The sequence below is a fragment of the Macrobrachium rosenbergii genome, chromosome 37 (genome assembly GCF_040412425.1).
Source record: "Macrobrachium rosenbergii isolate ZJJX-2024 chromosome 37, ASM4041242v1, whole genome shotgun sequence".
Classification (NCBI taxonomy): Eukaryota; Metazoa; Arthropoda; class Malacostraca; order Decapoda; family Palaemonidae; genus Macrobrachium; species Macrobrachium rosenbergii.
In genome coordinates this window covers 40,008,327-40,031,403 of record NC_089777.1, presented here as the reverse complement: position 1 = coordinate 40,031,403, position 23,077 = coordinate 40,008,327, and the positions used below count along the sequence as shown (strand labels likewise).

Below are 23,077 nucleotides of genomic sequence, written 5' to 3'. Positions count from 1 at the left end.
GGGTGAGAAATGTCGAGATATGAAGGAGTGTTAACGGGTTAGATGGATCAGTCGTTTTGAGATGGTTTAGTCTGCGGAAAGAATGAAGGATGATAGGCTGGTGAAGAGTATACAGTACTATTGAAAAAGTGCTGGGAAGGAGGAGAACAAGAAGACATAAAACCTGACGGACAGATGTTGTGGAGAGGATACTGGAAAGTAGAGTCAGCATCCAAGAAGAGACAGGTTGCCTGTAAGATGAGTGGTAAATAAGAGTATAAAGTTCAGTGGAGTACCAGTGACCCTTCTGTGTAGGCGTACATAGACGCTCGCGCTGTGCAAATTTTCTGCACAGGGGCTCATCCGTGATTCAGAAGTTTAAATGTGAGTGTGGAAGTAATCACTGTCCAATCTTTAACCGGGAGCCAACACCTTTTAATATCAATGGCTTAAATTTGAGAAAAAGTGTGTACTGTAGGAGTGTGTGTAGACGTACATTCATACATACATACCTCCTGGTATATTATTTTTCAGACTGTGAAGTAAGCAACAAGAGGACATTGGCTATCACATGGGACATGTATATTATTGACGTCTGAGTGCCCAAAGGAAAAGAATCTATTCTCAAACTTACTACGCATTTCGAAGGACTTGACGACTGGTTAAATTATGATAAAATTGAGATTTACAGGGACAAATACAGATTCACCAGATAAAGAGATCTGAAAGTGATATGAAAAAATAAGACCAAACTCTCTTGGGAAATCAAGGATTGTTGGAACTCCTTCGTTTTCGCCATTACAGACTCTTATAAGTTATCATACAAAACTCAAAATGGCAGTAACCTTCTCTTGAGAGAAAGTCACAACATGACACTGAGATCTTTAATCGTCGAAGAAAGCAACGTTACTCTTGACTGTCCAGAAAGTATGTAGTATATCGACCAATTTTGATATATAGAAGATTAAAATAATAAACAACAATTATGAAATGAAATAAATACGTGTTTTTTATTTTACTCAAAACATTTTGTGAAGTAATCTTCCTTTCCCAGACCATGAATACTGAAATGACGTCACACAGTTTTCCTTTCTTACTTCTTACTTCCACTCCCAGGTAGGCTTTCAGCCTGTCAGTGGGGTCAGTCGTTTCTCCAATCTCTTCTGTCTTCAAATATTCCAACTCTTCTAAGCTCTTCAATTGTTGGCATGTTGTGCTTTGTCAGGAGCTCCTCCACTCCATCCCTCCAGCGCTTACGAGGTCTACCTTTCGATCTCTCTGTCTCTCAGCCTGAAATTAGACAGGTCCAAGTAATCGTTAACTATTTTATGAAACTTGGTGAGGATCACTTATATTCACAGAACAGTTAGGTTTTTCGGAGCTCTGCTGCGTGTGGCTACGGTACTCTAATGATTATGATGATGTGGCGTCTCTTTTGACTTATAGTATAGACGGCATCTATGCAATATCCGTTGTAATGCCAACTGAATGGACGTTGTGAGGCCAGTTCAAATTCCGTTATGGGTGAGGGAAAGCGTCGGACGGATGAGCCCAGGTAGCGGGAGGGGAACTCGTGGCACCCTTAAGCAAGTGCCCTGCATGATTTCTACGGTGTCGTCACGGTGGTTGAAAGAGAACGTCAAGGGAAGGAAGCCAGCCGTTGCTCTTAAGAAATAAGATATTATCAACCAATGTATAAATGCGTTTCTGTTGTCTGACAGTCCTCCAACATCTTACCATAATGAGACAGTCAACGTGCAAGTGTGGGTGCTGGCTCAAAGCTGGATTTATGTAAACCATTCAACCAATGCCAAAAAAAAGGTCATATCAACTTTATCATCACTGCTGTTGTTATTTGGTAATATGTCAATACAATTTTAAGGAACACCTTAATTGCCTGTCATCTTGCAAAGCAAATTTCAACAGAACAAATGCCCATGTGTGAAGATATAATTCAAATTTACTAATAGGAATAGCAACAATGACAGCAGTTCCTGTGCGCTGCTCCGCAAAGACTATCTCTTGTTTCGGTCACGCAACAGCGCCTCCGATTTCCTTCCCTCCGGTGCAAGTCATCATCTCTCCACTGAACGTCGGGCTTGGTGGCTTAGTCTGTTCCTGAGGGCGTGAGGGAAGCGAGGCACATATCGGAAGTTCTTTAGTGAAGTCTTTGAGAAAAAAATACTGTGTTGCTTCCTTGAAGGCAAATGACCAGTTCATTGACTATTCTTATTAAAAACAAGTTGCTAACAATAAGTAGATCGACAGGGCAGTGTGTCCGTAGGTGCTTAATGTCTAAAGCTTGTGATATTCATTAAAGACCGATGTCTTCCACGTGACGTGCGTATTACCAACGACAAAGGTAAATCGACGTTAAGGTCATCCACTATTTATGCTACAAGGGAAACTAAGCGGTAAGCATAGCCAATTAACTCGATTTCTCAAATAATGTGTCTGTAGTGTTATTGTTACATAAATTCAATACAATAACCAAATGATTTCTAACCACTGTAAACATTTCTTTAAGTCACATTTTTCCGAAGATTTGCTTTGTCATAACGCTTTTAGCTCTTTATTCCTTAAGTTTTTCGTGGGTTACATTATCTTTTGAGATTTTTACACTTTCTCTCTCTCTCTCTCTCTCTCTCTCTCTCTCTCTCAGTGTGTGTTATCAGTAAGTTTCATTCCCTCTGCTGCAAGCGGAAGCAGTGGCAATCTCACTTTACTGTCTTGATCGGGTAAATTATCACCTAACGGAATGATAACGCCTATTACAAATGAGTAATGAACTAGTAAATGAAGAAAAAATATTCTCAGCCTTAATATTGATATGGATTGTCAGGCAAATACAGCCTCCATGTCCAAATCATCATTTTGTACAATAGTATCCGATATTCAAGCCTCGTCAATTCATTTTGAATAGCGTCGATATATATATTTAGTTTTATGAATTTCATTGTGTTAAAAATGAACCCACAATATGACAAAGCATAGCCTTCGATTTACTCAAGTTTGCCAGAGGCTGTAACGATACATTAAAAGGCTACGCACCATTGCCTTACATTTGCAGATGTTTATTGTTGTTTATGCGTCCTTGTATTCATCTTTTATCCTTGTGGTATTTACGTTAGTTTCTTCTCCACTTTTCTTCTCTATTTGCTTGTAGGCAACCTTCCTGAAAGCTTGCTTGCAAGCCTTTTTCAAATTGAATGTTCATTCTAGAAAAATAACAAGAGAATTCCAGGCATGGAATCGTTACATTCGTTAAGTTTTTCACGAGTAAATGGCAGTGCAATGGGCAACCTAAAACCTTTTTCTAGATTAGGGCAAAAGAAAAGTGAAAAAAAAAGACATGGAATAGTTGCATGAAAGCAACTTGATAGAAAAAATGTAAAATTTTAATGTTAATCATTATTTTCCCTCTTTTTTTTTTTAAGTAACTGGAGAACCATGCAGCAATGGAAGATATTTGGAAATTTTCTTCAGAGAAAGTGGGTGAAAATAACCACGCCTTTGATGTTGACGATCTTCTTCTTCCAGGCTTATATCAAGATTCAGGTGAGTTCTGCATGAATCATAGCAATAAATGGAGCTGATAAGATTAGAAGCTTAGCTCGGTAGCCTATAAAAAAAAAAAAACTGACTTGATGTTATCGTGAAAAGAGTGGGTATATTTCGGCTCTGGTAAGCCTTGTACTTGATTCTGGCTCAATGTGTTCCATGTGATCGAAATTAATCCTTATAATTCTTGTGTTTGGCTTTGGCATAAGCACTAACCTAAAGTCTTCTAGTCGGTGATAGTTTGAACTGCATATCAGGAGAATTCTTCCATTCATATCCCATAGAATTTCAAGTCTTTAATATTATATATATATATATATATATATATATATATATATATATATATATATATATATATATATATATATATATATATATATATATACACAGTATATTTATATATATATATATATATATATATATATATATATATATATATATATATATATATATATATATATATATATATATATACACTATATATATATAATTATTATTTCTCTATACAAATTGTATATATGTATATAATATATGTCTATAATATATATATATATATATATATATATATATATATATATATATATATATATATATATATATATATATATATATATATAATTTTGTATAGATAGAGAAATAGTTCAATGCAACCGATTCGGAACTGTTTTTAACCTCTTACATCAGCTTTCATGCAGCAATTTTTGGTAACGAAGGTAGGTGTTAAATAATGCTTATCGAATTTATGTGATATATCTACTTCATATGCTTCATTTTCATTTGTATTTCTATATATATACATATATATATATATATATATATATATATATATATATATATATATATATATATATATATATATATATATATATATATATATATATATATATATACACATATATATATATACATATGAAAATAAATGAAGTAAGAAAGGAAGCTGATATTTCAGATAAATTCGGTGAACATTAACACCATCCTTCGTTATAGCAAGACGTATCAAGCGATACGAAACGTCGGCACTTTAATAAATGGATAGAAAACAGAATGCTTTTCCATAGCTCCATTATGTCTACTGTCTGAGTGTCTGCTCCCGACTTCGTATATATATATATATATATGTGTTTATATATATTATGTATATATATATATATATATATATATATATATATATATATATATATATATATATATATATATATATATATTATATTGCTATAACGAAGGATGGTGTTAATGTTCACCCATATTTATCTACAATATCAACTTCCTGTATTGCTTCATTTATTTTCATCTGTATTTATACCAAGCTCAATCGCTCTCTCTCTCTCTCTCTCTCTCTCTCTCTCTCTCTCTCTCTCTCTCTCTCTCTCTCTCTCTCTCTCTCTCTATATATATATATATATATATATATATATATATATATATATATATATATATATATATATATATATATATATATATATATATATATATACATACACATACAGAAATACATATAAAAATAAGTGAAGCATGTGAAATATATATATATCACAAATTCGGTAAGCATGAATTAACACCTACCTTTGTTACCGAAAAAGGCGCGCACGCAAATCGATGTAACAGGTTAAAAAAAACAGTTACGAATCTGTTGCGCGGAACTAGCGACTGCGCATGATCGCGCACAGGAGATCCGTTCTGTAGAGAAGTAACGGTTACTGGCTGGAAGCTAACTTTCAGTTTCTTGAGGGAATTCGGAGAGCCTGTTTACTACGAGTAAAAAAGTGTATTTATTTAATGTCTTTTTATTTTACTTTTCTCATCTTAACTCTTCACTTTTTCCAAGTGTGGCTATTATCTTGCTTTAGAATACTTTCACAAAAAATTGTTCCGTACGAATAATTAAGTACGAGTATTTTGATTACGGTAACTGCCTTTGTTTATCGATATTTATTTTGATTGGACTGTAAGGCTGGTTGGTTTTCATGCTGGGATACTCGGTTTGATAACATCTTTCACTTCCATGCTTGCAATTTGTTAAAGAATGTTAAAAGTGCATGAAAAATAATTTGCAAAAATGACTATGACCTAATTTATGCCAGCTACTGTACAAAAACGATTTTCATGAATTACCGAAAATTTTTAGCAATAATAATTTTTGGTCTTCCATGTAGTCATCGTTGTCATGCTTAGATACAAATTTTGTTGTTGCAGTTTATCGTAAAGCAAAGATATAAAAAATTAAAAGGTCAAAATCATAACTTCACTGTAGCATAAACTAGAAGTTTCTATAGTTTGCATTGCACAAATTAACTGTTGCAAGTAAATCAACAAAGCATGTAATTCTTACACTTTGCAAAACTACGACTACCAACCTTTTCACTGATCAATGTTTTCCAGATATTTCCGTCACTGCGTAATCAAGCATAATATCGATATCATTTATTTTTCTTTTTACTCGTATGCTGCCTATGATAATGCATTAATGAATTTCGTTTTGGTTGTAATTAAGGGAAATATACACACAGACACTCATTACATAGTTATATATATATATATATATATATATATATATATATATATATATATATATATATATACATATATATATATATATATATATATATACACATATATATATATATATATATATATATATATATATATATATATATATATATATATATATATATATATATATATATATATATATATATATATATTATCACCCATCTTCTTCCATTTCCATAGTGAATTTAATTTATGGTACTATTTGATTTAACCTGTCAATAAAGCAATTTACATTTTTGTTCCCTAGCCATATACGAACTGCATAGTCAACATACGTGAACCGTACTACGTTGTGGAGAATGATTTTGTTTAATACTTTCATTTAAAACACTCCATGTATGTTTCTCCGTAATGTACTGTCCCTTTACTTTATATTGTGATTTTTACCGCTAGCACAAATGAGTTTTGTCGTCCCTCCCCCTTTGACACCTGTTAAGTGTAGACTTGTAGTCTCAATAGGCTTAGCATGTTTGCCCGTACCGTCCCTGTAGTATGTGTGTGTAAGTATATATATGTATATATGTATATATATATTATATTATATATATATATATATATATATATATATATATATATATATATATATATATATATATATATATATATATATATATCCTTGTATGAGAACCACAGGTCTCATAGGGTTCTTGTTATGTGTTCAGGTTCTTTTTTCTTGATTATTAGCTCGTACCAGTATGATACTCGGTAGGGCACTGCCAGATAATAAACAATTCAGCAAAAATTTCAAAAAGGAGGAGGTCAAGAACACACTAGGCGAATTAGCAAAACACGTTTATTACAACAAGTCAACTTAAACTACAAAGAGACTCCCCTTGAAAACTGGAATGAGGGAGGAAAAGACACACTCGCAAAACATTACACAAACACAACCATCATCCGCCTAGCTAACTTTTACTCAAGAAAAAGGGACAGGAATAAGTAAAAGGTAGAAAAACAACAATTGCTAACAGACGATAGAGGAGAATCAGAATAGAAAATATCCTTAAACCTAATTAAACTATTCCCAAATACAATTACAAAACATACTTTAAACCTATACTTATCCATAACCGGACATATATATATGAATATAAAATCGTCCCTTCACAAAAATAAGCAACTGGGTGCTTCAGTGGAGTGTTGTCCTCGAATCCAGTCCACACTCAATACGGTGTACACACAGAGTCCAAAAGAGAAAAAAGCAGGACAATTTTCTAAACACATCAAGTAGATCCTACACTTTTCTTCGGTGCTGGGAGGACCTGTAACGATCCCAGGATGTTAGCAGGCTGAAGGCAAGGGCAGACGAAAGGTGTAGCAACACCACACAGGACACTTGGTAGGGCACAAGACACAAGAGTAATGCTTGGCATAAGGGTGGGGGTACCACCTACGACCAGGGTCAATAAATGTATGTAGTTGCCGACACAGCACACAGCTCATAGGGTGGTAAAGTAGTTTGCACCACCAGTAGGCATCTCCAAGCAAGCAGAGGTGGGTGCCAGGAGTGTCACAGAAGTAAATCTGCAGTATCTGCCTTCAGAAGCAAAAGGTACTAAAACATCCTCTAAAGCAGGACTGTTGACACTCAAATGGAGGCGACATCCAAAGACTCCACATCACTTGCGGGGGGAGTTGGCAGAGGGCGGCAAACGGCCAGACCATCACCAACAAGCATGGAAATAGAAACATTCTTACATGGGTGATGTATCTATTAATGCAACACAACCATTGAGTGGAGGTGAAAAAACCCAAGTCCCACCTTCAAGAGTCAAAAGACAAATGAAAACAAAATTAACAGAACTGGACATAATTAATAATAAATGTACTTAATTTAGATAAATGGGTATGCAAGAAATGAATTTACGTTACTTTCATTACAATATATATATATATATATATATATATATATATATATATATATATATATATATATATATATATATATATATATATATATATATATATATATATATATATATATATATATATATATATATACACACATGCATATTGTGAATTCTACCACTATGTATCAGTCCTTTGTTGATGGCTTGGAAATAAAGTTGAAACTGGTCAGGACCTACTGTACACCCAGTCTCTTATTTTTTTACCTGGGGATGTGATTATATATATATATATATATATATATATATATATATATATATATATATATATATATATATATATATATATATATATATATATATATATATATATATATATTGTCATGCATATCAAGTACCTGATTACTACACAACTAATCTCAAGATTCAAAAATATACCTCACTTCAGCCAGATACCTGAACTCTCATAACATTAATTATTACGACTGAGTACTATAAAGGTAACAGTGATCCCTTAAGAAAAAACTTATTACTTGAAAAATGAAACTAAGTTTATCAGAATATGTGTGAGGTATCAAAAATTAAACTAGAAACATTCTAGAGTAAAAGGGCATCACTCCATCAAAAAAACTAACTGTTTCCCTGGTCTTATTTCACTTTAGCAAAACTAAAAGAACAAAACATATTTATCACTTTGCCTTATGCACACACAATCAATCCTATTCACTGGTGATCAATAAATGAAACACTTTTTCTAAAAATGTTAAATACAAAAATTTATTTTTAAATTCAAAGTTTATAATTAGAATTCACAATCTGAAAAATTTATTATTACTTGAAAATAACACAACACTTAATTCTTGAACTAAATTATGAAACAAAACTAATTCACAAAAACTTTATCAGGAACTTAAATTAATCAAGCAAAATTTAAACTATCAAGAATTACTCAAGATTTGAAAAGAAAATCTCAATGAATGAAATATTAAATCAAATATGCAATGTTAAATTACCAAGAAATAGTTAAAATGCTATGTAAATAAATGTTACATCACAAACATAAAAAATGTAAAAATATAAAGAGATTGTAAGTAGAAAAATACACAAAAATACACACAAGATTTATCAATAATGATTTCACTCGGCCAAAATTTCCTAACTTATCATACCATGGTATTAATAAGTAAAATTCACGTTACCTTACACAAACTTGTGAAAACCTCTGTAAATCACTTGCTGCAGCTGCGTTACCACAATATACACTTTTTTACCAGGTGCCGTTACAAACTAAATAACTTTACTAAATTCAGATCTCAAAAGTTAATGCTAATACGTGACCACAAAACACTACGTTAAAAGTAATCTCTTTCTAAGAACGAGAGAGAGAGAGAGAGAGAGAGAGAGAGAGAGGAACCAAATTAACTGGTCTCAGAAATCAGAATGAAACAAATTTTAGAATTCCAGTAACATGTGAAACAATTACATGATGTCATTAAAGCATTTTGGGTACGAGATACAAAAGTTCTAGAAGCAGGGAGGTGACGTCATTAAAGCATTTTGGTTGCGAGATACAATGGAGAAGCTTCTAGAAGGAAAATGACGTCATCCCAGCAAAACGTTTTGAACGCAATCTTACAAGATACGTATTTTTTCTCTCAAAGTGGCGTACGTGACTCGAACAATGCATGTAACAACATGAAATCACTCGTCTTGAGCCCGTAAGGGACGAATCGGCATTTGTTTTCCAAACCTGTCATCACTAACCCAAAACAAAGCGTTCTCTCTCATCTCAACTGATGACAATTGAAATGAAACAAGTCCTTGTGTGTTCATATACTACGCTTTTATCAAGAAAGATATTATTCGTTCTAAACTATATTACTATTAAAATTGTATTATCAATTCTAAATTATGCAATTAAATTACTTAATCATTAGTTCTTTTGAGATCTGATGCCAAACTAAATATGACACTTCAACAATCATTATCATTACACATAACACATAAAAAAAAGTAAATATGTCAAAATTATAGGAGGATATACGTATTACAAGGCAACATCATGAAAATATATATACAGATAGATAGATAGATTGACACTACAGGGACACACAAAACCCTTTGAGACTAGGCGTCAAAGGGGAAGGTGGGACAAAACTCATCAGTGTCAGTGGTAAAAATCACAATATAAACTAAAGGGACAGTACGGACAAACAAACAATTTTTTCAAGGGAATTATTGAACAAAATCATTCCACGCAATGCAGTATGGTTCAGATATGTTGACGATACAGTTTGTACATGGCTAGGGAACGAAAACGTAAATAACTTTATTGACAAATTAAATCAACTAGTACCATCAATTAAATTCACCATGGAAATGGAAGATGGTTGCCTACCCTTTTTGGACTGCTCAGTATATAGAGCTATTAATATGTTTCACTGCAGTGGTTACTGAAAACCTAATATTTCTGCCTATGTGTATTTTTATTCTGGTCAAAGCAATAAAAATAAGAAATCAGCGCTCACATCTATGTTTTTAATATCATTACGTATATGCAGCCCTGACTAAACTGATGATAAAATTGATAAGATTAGCAATACAGGCAAGAAATGGAAATATCCTGGCAGCGTATTATACAATGCATTAAAAGCGGCAAAAAAGACTATGATTCAAAACTAAAAAAGAATCTTACAACACAGAAATTACCTTGTACTACCATATGATAATTATATAAAAGATATTCTATCATCTTAAGAAATCTGGAGTTACTTTAACATTTAAGAACAAAATAGATAGCTTTTCTCATAATGCACTAGAAAGGAATATCACTGAATTTAGCCTCATAAAAGAAAGTTATTGTAAAAACTTGATCCATTGATTTTAAAAGAAATTTGTAAAATGTTTAAATTTTTAGGAAGGTAGATTTGTATGGAAAAAGGATTACCATATCTGTAAACAGTCTGGGGGCACTAGCATTATTGAGTTTTGCTGCCCCTCCCCCTCTGACACCTGTTAGATATGGATTTGCAGTCTCCAACGGTTATGTAGGTTTGTCCACAGTCCTTTAGTATATATTTTGATCTCTACCACTAGCAATAGTGAGTTTTGTCGCCCTTCCCCCCTTCCCCCTCTGATATCTGTCAGGTGTGGATTCGTAGTTTCAATAGGTTTTGTATGTTTGTCCGTACTATCCCTGTAGTATATATATTGTGATTTTTACCACTATGCATCAGTCTTTCGTTAATGGATTGGAGAGAATGTCGAAACCGGTCAGGACCTACACCCGATCTCTTATTTTTTCCCGGTGGTGAAGTTTGATAAGCGAATCACGTGTTTATGTAATATACTGTAATTATATATATATTTATATATATATATATATATATATATATATATATATATATATATATATATATATATGTGTGTGTGTGTGTGTGTGTGTGTGTGTGTGTAATCTACTTGTCGAGAAGTTAGGAGAGCACTGTGGTCATTACAATTGTGTGTGTAAAATAGTGACGGTAGTGAGAGATGGCAACCAAGAAGGAACAGTGAAAGGTAATATGGATGTTAGAAGAATGGACGCAAATGATCCGTGTACTTGGAAATAACAGAACAGAGGGTGGTAGGATGAAAGAAGGGGCGTATCAAATATTACAGTGACACGGGTCTTTTAGCATTCTTTCTCCCTGAATCACCAGTTTTCAAATTTTACTCGGTATTCCGTTGAGTTTAATTCTTTATCCTTCTTGTCGGTAATTTCTCAGTTCATCTGAATACTTTCGGCTTCACCGTCATCGCGCTAATTATCATTGTAATATGGCATCTTATTCTTCTTTACCTTCATTCTCTAAGTTTGTCTCTTATATGTAGCCTATAACCCATGTTCGACTAACTGATGAAACACTGTAGAGGATAATTCATAATATATTCACACGGGTCATATCTACTAGTGAGTAATGTTTCGGAATAAAAGGTTCGGTCACATTTCGTGAATCTAATTGCTCTTACACAAATCGGGGAAGATAAGAATTCATTGTTCGAGTTGTGGAGAAAGTTTTTTTTTTATCTAGAAAGGTTATCTATCGTAGATACAGTAGGTAATAAAGCAAACCAAGCTAAAAAAAAAAAATTATATAAACACACCGTTCTGTACAGTAATGAGGCAGGTTTTGTTGGTTGTAACTACTAAACTGGCCTTTTGCCATCACGGACCATTGCCTGAAGGCTTATCTGTCAGCAGGATGGCGCCACAATGACAGGTTCCAGCATTGTTCATAAAACATGCCGATAGATCTGCTATGTGTTCATGCTCCTACAAGTGTTTCCGCTATCGGTGATACACCGCTGTATGAGTTCTTTTAGAGGGCTTTCATGTTTTTTTTTTTATTATTCTTTATCGCAATTACCGTCAAAAGATAGATTCTATCAGCTCTTGCTTTGATAAGTAATCAGTGATGGTCAAAGTACAAGGACGTGACCCTACCACGTGGAAATTTATTAATTGTCAATTAGCATCTTCAATAAATGGTAAACCATCATAGAATCTTGAAATAGTGTGACTGGGTATGCAGAAGCATTTTTAACCTATCCGTACCTGGGTACTCAAAATGAAGGCTACATTTCTCATGCCACAGTGTCCTATTTTCGCTGCTTTTAATATTTGAGCCGTAATATTTACGGTTTCAGTAGCAAGCAATTATAATTTCTCGCGAATTTAACCATCTGCATCTCTACATCATATCTTATAACTCGTTTGTTATAAATCTTTCTGGGTTTCTTTTGAATACTTAATATGAATTACGTTTTATCTTCATTACTATCAGTCTTTCAATCTGTTCGTCTAACTTGCCACCTCCTTGTTTCCTATTTTGGTTACTCACGTTTAATTAACATGAATCTTAAAGACAATCGTCATTCCCATATAAGGAGTTTTTTTTTTTTCTGCACAATGATTGGTTCCTAATAACCGCGCCTTTCCAGTCACGTCATAGAAGATTCCGGATCAATTTTTTTGATGCAATGTGTGGATGGAATATTGAGCCATGTTACAAAGGCATAGCATGAGATACCACGTGGTGTTTCCACAAGAAAGGGTTTTCATCGAATCGCTAACTGCCCATGACGCGTTGACAGCAGTAATTGACTGGTGAGCAAACATAGGAAGCAGTCACATCTTGCAGAAGAGATGTTTCTTTTTCAATATACTTCATCATTGTTGCATCTACTCATGACCCTTCCCCCAGAAGAAAGAAAAAAAAAGATAAAATATACTTATTTTATTTTTTAAAGGAGCAAAAGAGACAAAATTACTTTAAACCCGTCTTCTGAACTGAGGAACAACTCTGCATTTTGCTACGACTTAGCCTAAGCAAAACATGCTCACTCAACACTTCAATCACACATCACACTCGCACTACAGCCGCTCCCCACCCCCCCCCAAAAAAAAAACACAACGGCTCTCGCTCAACTCGTTCAGAACGAAAGAAAAGAAAAGACAAACTACTCTCTCATTCCGAAAAATCTCTAAGCGAGGCTATCAGCTATTACATTATTCTTTCCCCTTATATGAACTATCTTCAGATTATATTCTTGTAAAATTCTACGCTCCATCGCATGAGACGTTTATTCTAATTCCTAAACCTCTCCAAATAAACTAGCGGATTATGATCAGTATACGCAGTTAAAACAGGACCACTACGAGCATAAATCTCAAAGTGCTGCGAGGCTGAAACTAAACTAAACAACTCCTTCTCAATAGTTGAATAATTTTGCTGGCCTTTATTCAATTTCTTTGAATAATAAGCGACTGGGTGCTCCATTCCATTCACTTCTTGCAATAAGACTGCCCCTATGCCAATGTCACTGGTATCAATCGCTAAATTAAATTCCCTGCTAAAATCATTATCAACAGTACTGGCTCGTGAATCATTACGGCCTTCAGTTTGTTGAAAGCTTCAATACGTTCGTCATCAAAAGCTTAACTTCGCCCCTTCTTAAAGAGATTAGTTATGGGAGCACTTAATCTGAAAAATTGGGCACAAAACTACGGAAACATGAAACCATTCCGAGAAATCTCATGGCCTGCTTTTTAGTTAATGGGATTGGGAAATTGGTAATAGGTTCTATGTTCCCTTCTTTTGAACAGATCTTTCCGAGACCCACTTTATGACCTAAATAAGTGATAGAGGTTTTCCCAAATTCACATTTCTTCAGATTTAGAACCAGGTTTGCTTTTGCAAGGGCTTCAAGGACTTTCGCTAAAATTCTTAAATGTTCTTCCCAAGTTACTGAAAGTATCACAAGGTCCTCTAAATACACGACACAGTTGTCGATGCCATTTAAAACTTTACTCATTAACCTTTGGAAATTACTGGCTGCGTTCTTTAAACCAAAAGCCATAACTCTAGGTTCATAACTGCCAAACGGTGTAATAAAAGCGGATATTTTCCTTGCCTGTTCACTTAGGGGTACTTGCCAATAACCTTTGGCCAAATCAAACTTGGAAATGAATTTGGCATTTCCGATTCTGTCTAAGCAATCATCAATTCTGGGAAGGGGGAAATTACTTTGCTTAGTTACATACACTGTTTACTTTTCTGAAATCAATGCACAGCCTATCTGATCCATATTCCTTTTTCACCAGAACCACAGGAGAACCCCATTCACTCTCGCTGGGAACTATCAAATCATTATCTAACGGATACGTTATTTCATTTCTTACTGATTTTGTTTTCTCTGAACTCAGACGATGTGGACTTTGTCTAATGGGTTTTGTGTCCTGTAACTCAATATCATGCTCTAACAGATTAGTTAGACCTAATTTATCACAAACGTTTAGTTTCAGGATAATTCGCCAAAACGATGTGTAATTCCTTCAATTTTTCTTCTTCTAAGCTAGGGTTAAATACCTTGAAGTTCTTAAGCACATCGGAGTTTTTCTCGAAACTAATTTCTCTCTGTGACACAGTTACTGCACGCACTGGGCGTTCGTTAGGATATTTCTTAGCTCTACGCCTACCCATATCAATTGAGTAATTTAAATTTCCCCTTTTTTCTAAGGCAGAAAAAGGACCTTTGAACTTATAGTAGTAGTATTAAAGTAGGGACCTTCTCTCTGAGTTAACACCAAAACTTTATCTCCCACACGAAAATTTCTCACGTTTATCTAGAGATCATACTTCCTTTTAGTTTCCCCTTGAATGTTGCTATCGTTTTCTATTGCCATCTGCCAAGCTTCCCTTAGATTCTCCTTGTAATTCTCTAAATTATGTATGTAGTCCTCTTTACCTCCTTCAAGCATTAATTTACAATTTAAAATTTCTAAGGGTCCTTTAGCGGTGTGACCAAACACTAACCCGAAAGAACTAAATCTGGTTGTGTCATTCGGCGCCAACCGTAAGCTAACAAGACAAATCGTAACTTTTCTTCCCAGTCATGTTCTAAATTGTTGCACAATTTTCGTAAGCAACTCTCTAACGTTTGGTGGAAACGTTCAACAGTACCCTGTAACTCGGGGTGATAAGGCGTGGACGTTACAAGTGCGATACCTAATTCCTTCATTTTGTCCCTGAAATAGTTAGACACAAAGTTACTGCAATTATCGCTTTGTATAAAGTGAGTCAGACCAAACTTAGAAAAATAGCTCAACAAGCGTTTAACTACGGTTTTTGCATTACCGTTTCTTACGGGGATTGCCTCTGGATAACGGGTTAGTCTTCTAGGCAAAGGTACGATCATATCAATAACATCATTCTCAAAGGGTTCGCCTACCGATGGAATATTACATAAAGGAGCCCTGGGGATTACCTGATTAGGTTTACCGGCCATTTGACATTCGTGACAACTTAGAACTTATCTTTTCACGTCACTTCACATCTTAGGCCAAAAGTGCGTCCTACCCATACACTTAAATGTTTTATTTTGCCCCAAATGTCCTTGATCATCATGTACTAATTTCAAAATTAATTTGCGAAGCTTCTTAGGGATTACTAATTGTTCGACAATCTCCTCTTTGCTGACTTGGGACGAACATAACGACACAAAACTTCGTCTTTTAGACAAAGGTTTCCTTTCAAACACAATTGAGCTCATCATTCAGCTCACATTCAAAGATTCGGGTTATCGTCTCATCTCTCTGTAACTTGACTAGCTCATCCTTATTCAAGATGTTAGTGCCTAAACCATCGCAGCAACTATCACTTGAAACCACTACATCGACTAAGTCTACGTCATTGCTTTCGACAGCTACATCATCAGCTTGGCACTGCCAACACTGATAGAGCCAGTCTTCTCAGCCACATTCATGCTAAGATCGGTTATACCGCCTCTACCAAACTCGTTCCAATCCACAAACAAATCATGACCGTAGTCTACATCTGTATCTAAACCTGACCTAGTTACTACCAGTTCAGGCACTGGAACCTCACTCAAAATAGGATTCACACACTTGGATGTTGCTAAGTCATTACCGACAATTATGCCAACGCCATCAATTGGTAAATTATCTACAACTTTTAGTTTTATTACCCCGACACTCCCCAACCTTTTAAGCTCACCTCCAACAAAGGACAAACAACACAAGTGTTCGGAAACCCACCTAACATAACTTGTTCTTTCGTACTAATTACTGCCCTTGTTGGCACTCTCTCTCCCCTAATGAGGGAGACAGCCGCTCTGGTGTCCCTCCTTCGAGAGAAGAAACCACATCTTCAGACAGAAACTCTCCATAAAATTTCCTAGTTTCTTTCATAACGTCATTTATACTTGATGAAAGATTATTAACTAGACACTGGTTTCGTAACATATTTCCCTTCTGCACAATTCCTTGATAAATGCCTTTTCTTATTACACCGGTAACAAGCTACCTCAGAACTACTAGATGTCCCTTTATTCTTACAAAACCTAGACGTATGACCAGGTTTTCCACATGCATAACAATAGTAGTCACTTTTACCTGTATTGCTACCACTATTACTAGAATACTATGTTGTACTCTACTTGACAAAGGATCACTTTTCTTCTTACTCTCACTTACACTATGAGTTAGACTGTACTCATCTGCCAACCTACTATAGTCGCATCTGCAAAAGATTTTTCACGCCTATCTTCTATATATAGCTTAACCTCTGGGGATACATTATCTTTGAAGTTTTCTAGCAAAACTAAGTTCTTGAGATCATCAAAATTATCAACTTCAGTGGAAGATAACCAGTCATAAAATAATCTTCCTAACTTCTTTCCGTATCTACATACATACTGCTCTCGTCCCTTCTCAAACTTTTAAACTTCTTCCGGTATGCTTCCGGTACTAACCTGTATTCACTGAGAACAATTTTCTTCACAACATCACAATCCCCACATTCCTCCTCAAACATGCAACTATACACAGAAAGTGACTATAAATACAAAGTCCACATATTTTTTAGACACCCTACTCTGTTCATTAACTTTTCAAAAGACATGAAATATTTCGTTACATCATCATCTTTTAACGTGCTTTTTCTCATCTTCCTCATCAAATTTTGGCACTAATTTCAACACTGCACCCATACCTAAACTGTCAACATCTTCATCGCTCAGTGATGAATTATTACCTCTGTGCTGACTGATGGACTATTATCAGAACTTCGCCTGTCCTGTCCTCTCTTTCTTTCTCCTTTTCCTCCCTCTCTTTCTCCTTTTCCTCTCTATCTAGTTACAGCTTTCCAATTTCTCTTTCAACTGCCCTTTCATCTCTCTCAAACTTCTCCCTTTCTTTCCTCTCAACATACTCGAGAAGAGCATCGCCTTCCAGACCCATAAGTCTACCCGGCTCAACCAACTCTTTTGTTAACTCGCTCATTCTGCTTCTTTCTATATTCTCCCTGTTTCAATTGGTTACGGTGTTGAAAATACTGGCCAGGTCGCCAACTGCCATGATCCAAGAATCGTTCCAGGTTCTTTCAAAGTATACACAATGTTTCAACACCAGCAACTGAAATATGGGAAATGAATATAAAAAGAAACTCTCACAACACTTCAACACATTTATACACAACCTTATTTGCTTCCCTTTGTTTCGAGCAGGACAAGATTTTATGGAGAAGAGTAAGGGTCGACTGAAGGGGATACTCCTGTTGGAACCCTGCTTTGTCCGACCTCTGAGTGCCCTCTCTGTTTGTCTGTCTGTCTATATCTGTCTTGGGAAGTCTCTCCTGGAAGCTTACATACCACTGTATGGGGGGAGCTAATGACGACAGACAATCGTCATTCCCATATAAGGAGTTTTTTTATTTTCTGAAAAATGATTGGTTCCTAATATCCGCCCCTTTCCAGTCACGCCATAGAAGATTCCAGATAAAATTTTCTGATGCAATGTGGATCGAATATTGTGCCATGTTACAAAGGCATGGCATGAGATACCATGTGGTGTCGTTTCTACAAGAAAGGGTTTTCATCGAATCGCTAATTGTCCACGACCCGTTTACAACAGTAGCTGACTGGTGAGCAAACACAAGAAGCAGTCATGTCTTGGAAAAGGGATATTTCTTTTTCAATATATTTCATCATTATTGCATCTACCCATGACAGTGCTCTGTGGTATCTCTGTCCGCAGGCCCTGTGGTGAGCGCGGTAAGTAACCCACGCTTGGTTGCCGCACGTGATGTGCTGTGCGCTTGTGGATCCTATCGCTAAGCCCTTTAAAGTGGGAGCATGAGCTGGGTGAACACAAAAATAAAATGCAATGACAGCACTTAGTGCGATGATAAGTACGTACAGGCTACGAATGGGTTTGTAAATTTCCCAGTGAGGGTATACATAGATTGCTGGAGAATTCCATAAAAATGGCTGCCTGATACATTAGCTGGGTTTGCTTTAATCTAAACACTCGATTACTGTAAAGCAATGGTTGTAGTTGACTCAATTCACGTATGTTTAAGAATACATGTTCTCGACAATAATGGGTACAAGGAATAACTAAATGGGAAAAAATCTCTCTTGAATGAAATAAACAAAATGTAACTTAAGAATGGGTAATAAAAGATATCAGAGCTAATGCAGATGCTAAATTTCCCTCTTGCATTACAGTGATCGATATGGCATTGATCAATTGCCTTCCCACTGACGAATGACTACTCTTTAAGCACCTGCAATTATAATAAAGGTGTGTGTTCTTGTCCATAACTTGAAAGTAAATTGTAAAATTTGAAGTAAATTGAAAATGATTCCCTAACAGTGACCAAGGACTTGTGCCAATAATAAAAGGTGTAGTGTGAATGACACCGCAGTAATGCACTTGACAGGTCAGTGATTCAAGATGGCTGTCTTGGTTATGACAGGGAACTCGTCATGTGGGGAACTGGTTATAAACACCAAATGTCAGTAAGGGGAGGAGCTTAGGGTGTCTGGCTTGCTTGCATGTTGATATGAAAGAACTCTACTGGTATTTGTTGCATGTATAAAAAATGGATGCATGCACTAAAATCTTACATACGGGACATAAATTTACTTGTAGTGATCTACCTTGTGCGAGTTGAATTTAAACATATTTAGGTAAATGATACTCGAATAACACAATTCCTAAGCTAAGACTAAGAATTGTGACAGTGAGCGAAACTTCTGGTGAACGAAATCAACTGACGCACGGCCTTACAGCTGCTTAGCAGACGGGTTGGCTGGCTACCCAGACGTGTGAGAGTGTTGCCACTTGAGGTATTTTTATTCCCCATGGATGAATAAATTCCACTGCCCTATTTGAAGGAGAATTTGCTCACTTTTCTCTCGAATTACAAGCACTAAGCTCACCTAGCTATGGTTCACTACAACCTATTACGGCTAGCTAATTACATGCAAAGGTTTGCCGACATGCAAATGGCAAGAAATCCTAACCTGCTAACTCATGACTCCTGACGGAGGTGTTCGCTGCCAACACTGTGAAGATTTGTGGATCGTTGTTTATGCGTCACTAAATTTAAAACTGCTCTGCTGCTACTTGCATTTGCTCTCGGTTTCACTTACAAGTGTTGAATTCACAAAGTTAAAATGTAGCATGCATTAATCACTAATATCCTACCTATTGCACATTCGATAAACAAATTAAACACTCTGTAAAGTCCCCGCTCAACACGTTCTCCATAGTGAACATCCCGTTTTCTGCGGTGCCTTCACATCGACCTGGGGTCGACCAGAACATATGTTTATCACCATAATTGTAAACTGTATACTCTTTCCAAATGATCATGCTTTATGTACATGTAATGAGGTATTTATGTTATGCATCAGACATTATTGATCACTATGTTTTCTGTATGAACCCGTCCTGTTTTTGTAGAGAATTAGTTTGACCTCAGGTTACCTGTAAATCTTTGTACCCAAGGTCTCTGCAAAGTACGCAGACATCCGCACCCCACTTTATAAGCAGCTCGCTTCATCAATAAACTAACAGTACTTGTCTTCCTGCTTATTATTTCGCACCTCTCTCGCAGACCCAAACGGCGACTAAGTCTTGGCCCGGTGAACCTTACCCACGCCCCTAACGGACTAACCACGGCACTCTAACAAAGCGTTCGGGCGTTTACTGAACCTCCCAGCATGTATTAGTGAAAGTACTCCCTCACACTCCAAGTGAGAGCGCAAAATGAGCATGGATGCGGACATTCCCAACCACGTACAAATTACAGTGAACCTCTTGGAGGCAGACACCCCCCTCTTGCAACCCCCTCCAGCATGCACCTCCACGCCGGTACCTGCACCCCACATAATGACCCTCCTGACGGACCAACCAAAGACGGCCCTTAACATAAGGCTGCCGCCATTTACCAGAGAAAATGCAGCGTCCTGGTTCTACAGGGTCGAGGGACAGTTCAGGGTAGCAGTCCTAACGGACGAGGTGTTGAAGGCAGACATCGCCATCAACGCCCTCCTGGAGGAGATATACAAGAAGATCGCCCCTTGGTTGATGACGACATTGGGCCCCACCACCTTCCAAGAACTAAAGTCCATTCTCGTCGAGACCTGCTCCCTGACGGTCTCTGAGAGAGCTGCCTGTGCCCTCGACCTCGCCCTCAACCCCCGGCAGGAGGGAAACCTCTTGGAAATGTGGCATGCCCTCCAGGACCTCCTCTTCCTCCCCTAGACTGACAGCAGCGGCAGGAGCAAAGAAATCAGCCTGTCGAGGGAGATCTTCCTGCAGCAGCCACTGCTGGAGGTCCGTGGGCAGATCACGGACGCATATACCCTGCCGGTCGAGGACCTAATCAGGGTGGCGCAGCAGCTGACGGATTCCACGAAGGCGGCCAAGCAGGTGACCATGCCCGCACACTCTGCCAACTGCCTCCTGCTGGAGGACCCCACCATGGAACCCTTCAGTGTCGTCAGACAGAAAAGGCCGTCCCACCAGCAGAAGTGGAAGTGGCCGGGGCTTTGCTATTACCACCGGAGGTTTGGGAGAGCTGCCCGGAGATGAGAAGCCCCCTGCCCTTTCTTCCTTTCAAAAAATGGAGGCGGCGGCAGCCAACTGCACAGGCTGCCATGACAGCAGCAGCAGAAACACCCAGGGGCCCCTTACCATTAGGTTTCTACGTCCGTGACACCATCTCCGGCAGGATGATGTTGGTCGACACAGGAGCCATGTGTTCAGTGTTTCCGCCTTCAGGAGAGGACCGCAGACGCCCACCGGACCCGACTGCCTCCCTGACGGCTGCAAACGGGTCTCCCATCCTCTCCTATGGCACCAAGCTCCTGTTGATCTCCATCCTTGGCCAGAGGTACAGCTGGGAATTCATCATCACCGACGTCAGGACCCCACTCCTAGGGGTGGACTTCCTCGCCCACTTCGAACTGGCAGTCGATGTCGGCCGCAAATGCCTGCTGGACACCGAGTCCTGCCAGTCCCTGCCCTTGTCGCCAGGCCCTAAGGAGCCTGCTATCTGTTCCGTTGTGCCCCACCAGTATGGTTCCCTCCTGAAAGAGTTCCTGGAGGTCTTCAAACCCAAGCTCCACCAGATGCCCGGGCTCCTGCCAAACATGAGATATACCACAACATCAAGACGAAGGGGCCCCCGACGCACACAAAGTTCCAACGGCATCTCCCGTAGCACCTTCAGGAGGCCAAAAAGGCCTTCGCTGAGATGGAGAGGATGGGCATATGCAGGAAGGCCCCCAGCCCGTGGGCCTCCCCCCTTCACATGGTGCAGAAAGCGGATGCCACCTGGAGGCCCTGCGGAGACTACAGGCGGCTGAACCTTGCAACAGAGCCTGGCCACTACCACCTGCCAAACATGCAGGACCTGACGGCCTCTTTCCACGGGGCCAAAATATTCTCAAAAATGGATCTTTTAAAGTCATATTATCATGTACCAGTAGCACCGGAGGACATCCCCAAAACTGCCATCGGCCTGAGGAACGTGGGCGCGACCTTCGAGAGGTTGATGGACAGCATCCTGGGGGACCTGGACTTCTGCATCTGCTATGTCGACTATATCCTAATCTTTTCAAGATCCCAGGAGGAACACCTGCGACACATACCAAAGGTCCTGCAGTGCCTGGAGGAAAGTGGCATCATTATCAGGTTCGACAAGTGCACCTTCAGCTTCGAGAAGGTGGAGTTCCTGGGCCACGAGATATCCCCCGAAGGCGTCTGCCCAATGTCGTCGAAGGTCGAAGCCATTGAGAAGTTCCCCACCCCTACCTCCATCAGGACCCAACTTGTAATTTAATTCATTTCTGACATTTATCTTCAAAAACACTTTATCCCCAACTGCAACTCCTGCGCTGTCAAATTTCGTATTACTTCTCATAACCATTGCTTGTGTCTTCGACTCGAGATTACTTCTAAGATGTGCATGTTTTCCTTTAGCTGTACCAATTAACGATTTAATCGTATCATCACAATGTGAAGGGACTGACAACAAATCAAACACACCCTGTACTGGATAACCAAATAATGCTTCTACAGGTGACATACCAATGGTGTCACTAACCACTGTGTTCATGCTATGTCTTACTACATCCAAATATCTATCCCAGTTATTATCATTACCTTCGAGCACTTTCCTATTAGCTCGCTCACACAACCCATTAGCCTCAGGCCTATAAGGAAGGATAATTTACCTTCTTTACCCCCATAATTTCCACAAGACATTCTGACGTTCTGTTTA

At 37.6% G+C, this 23,077-nt stretch overlaps 1 protein-coding gene across 1 annotated transcript in view; it reads left to right on the top strand.

Moving 5' to 3' along the window:
* The window catches only part of LOC136825517 (lactosylceramide 1,3-N-acetyl-beta-D-glucosaminyltransferase A-like), a 74,588-nt gene that overhangs the window by 1,822 nt on the left and 49,689 nt on the right, over positions 1–23,077 (top strand). Inside the window, exons 2-3 of the mRNA XM_067082090.1 lie at positions 514–2,393; positions 3,417–3,537. Coding sequence (XP_066938191.1) covers positions 3,430–3,537 — 108 coding nt within the window. The 5' untranslated portion in view covers positions 514–2,393; positions 3,417–3,429. The remainder of the gene's footprint in view (positions 1–513; positions 2,394–3,416; positions 3,538–23,077) is intronic.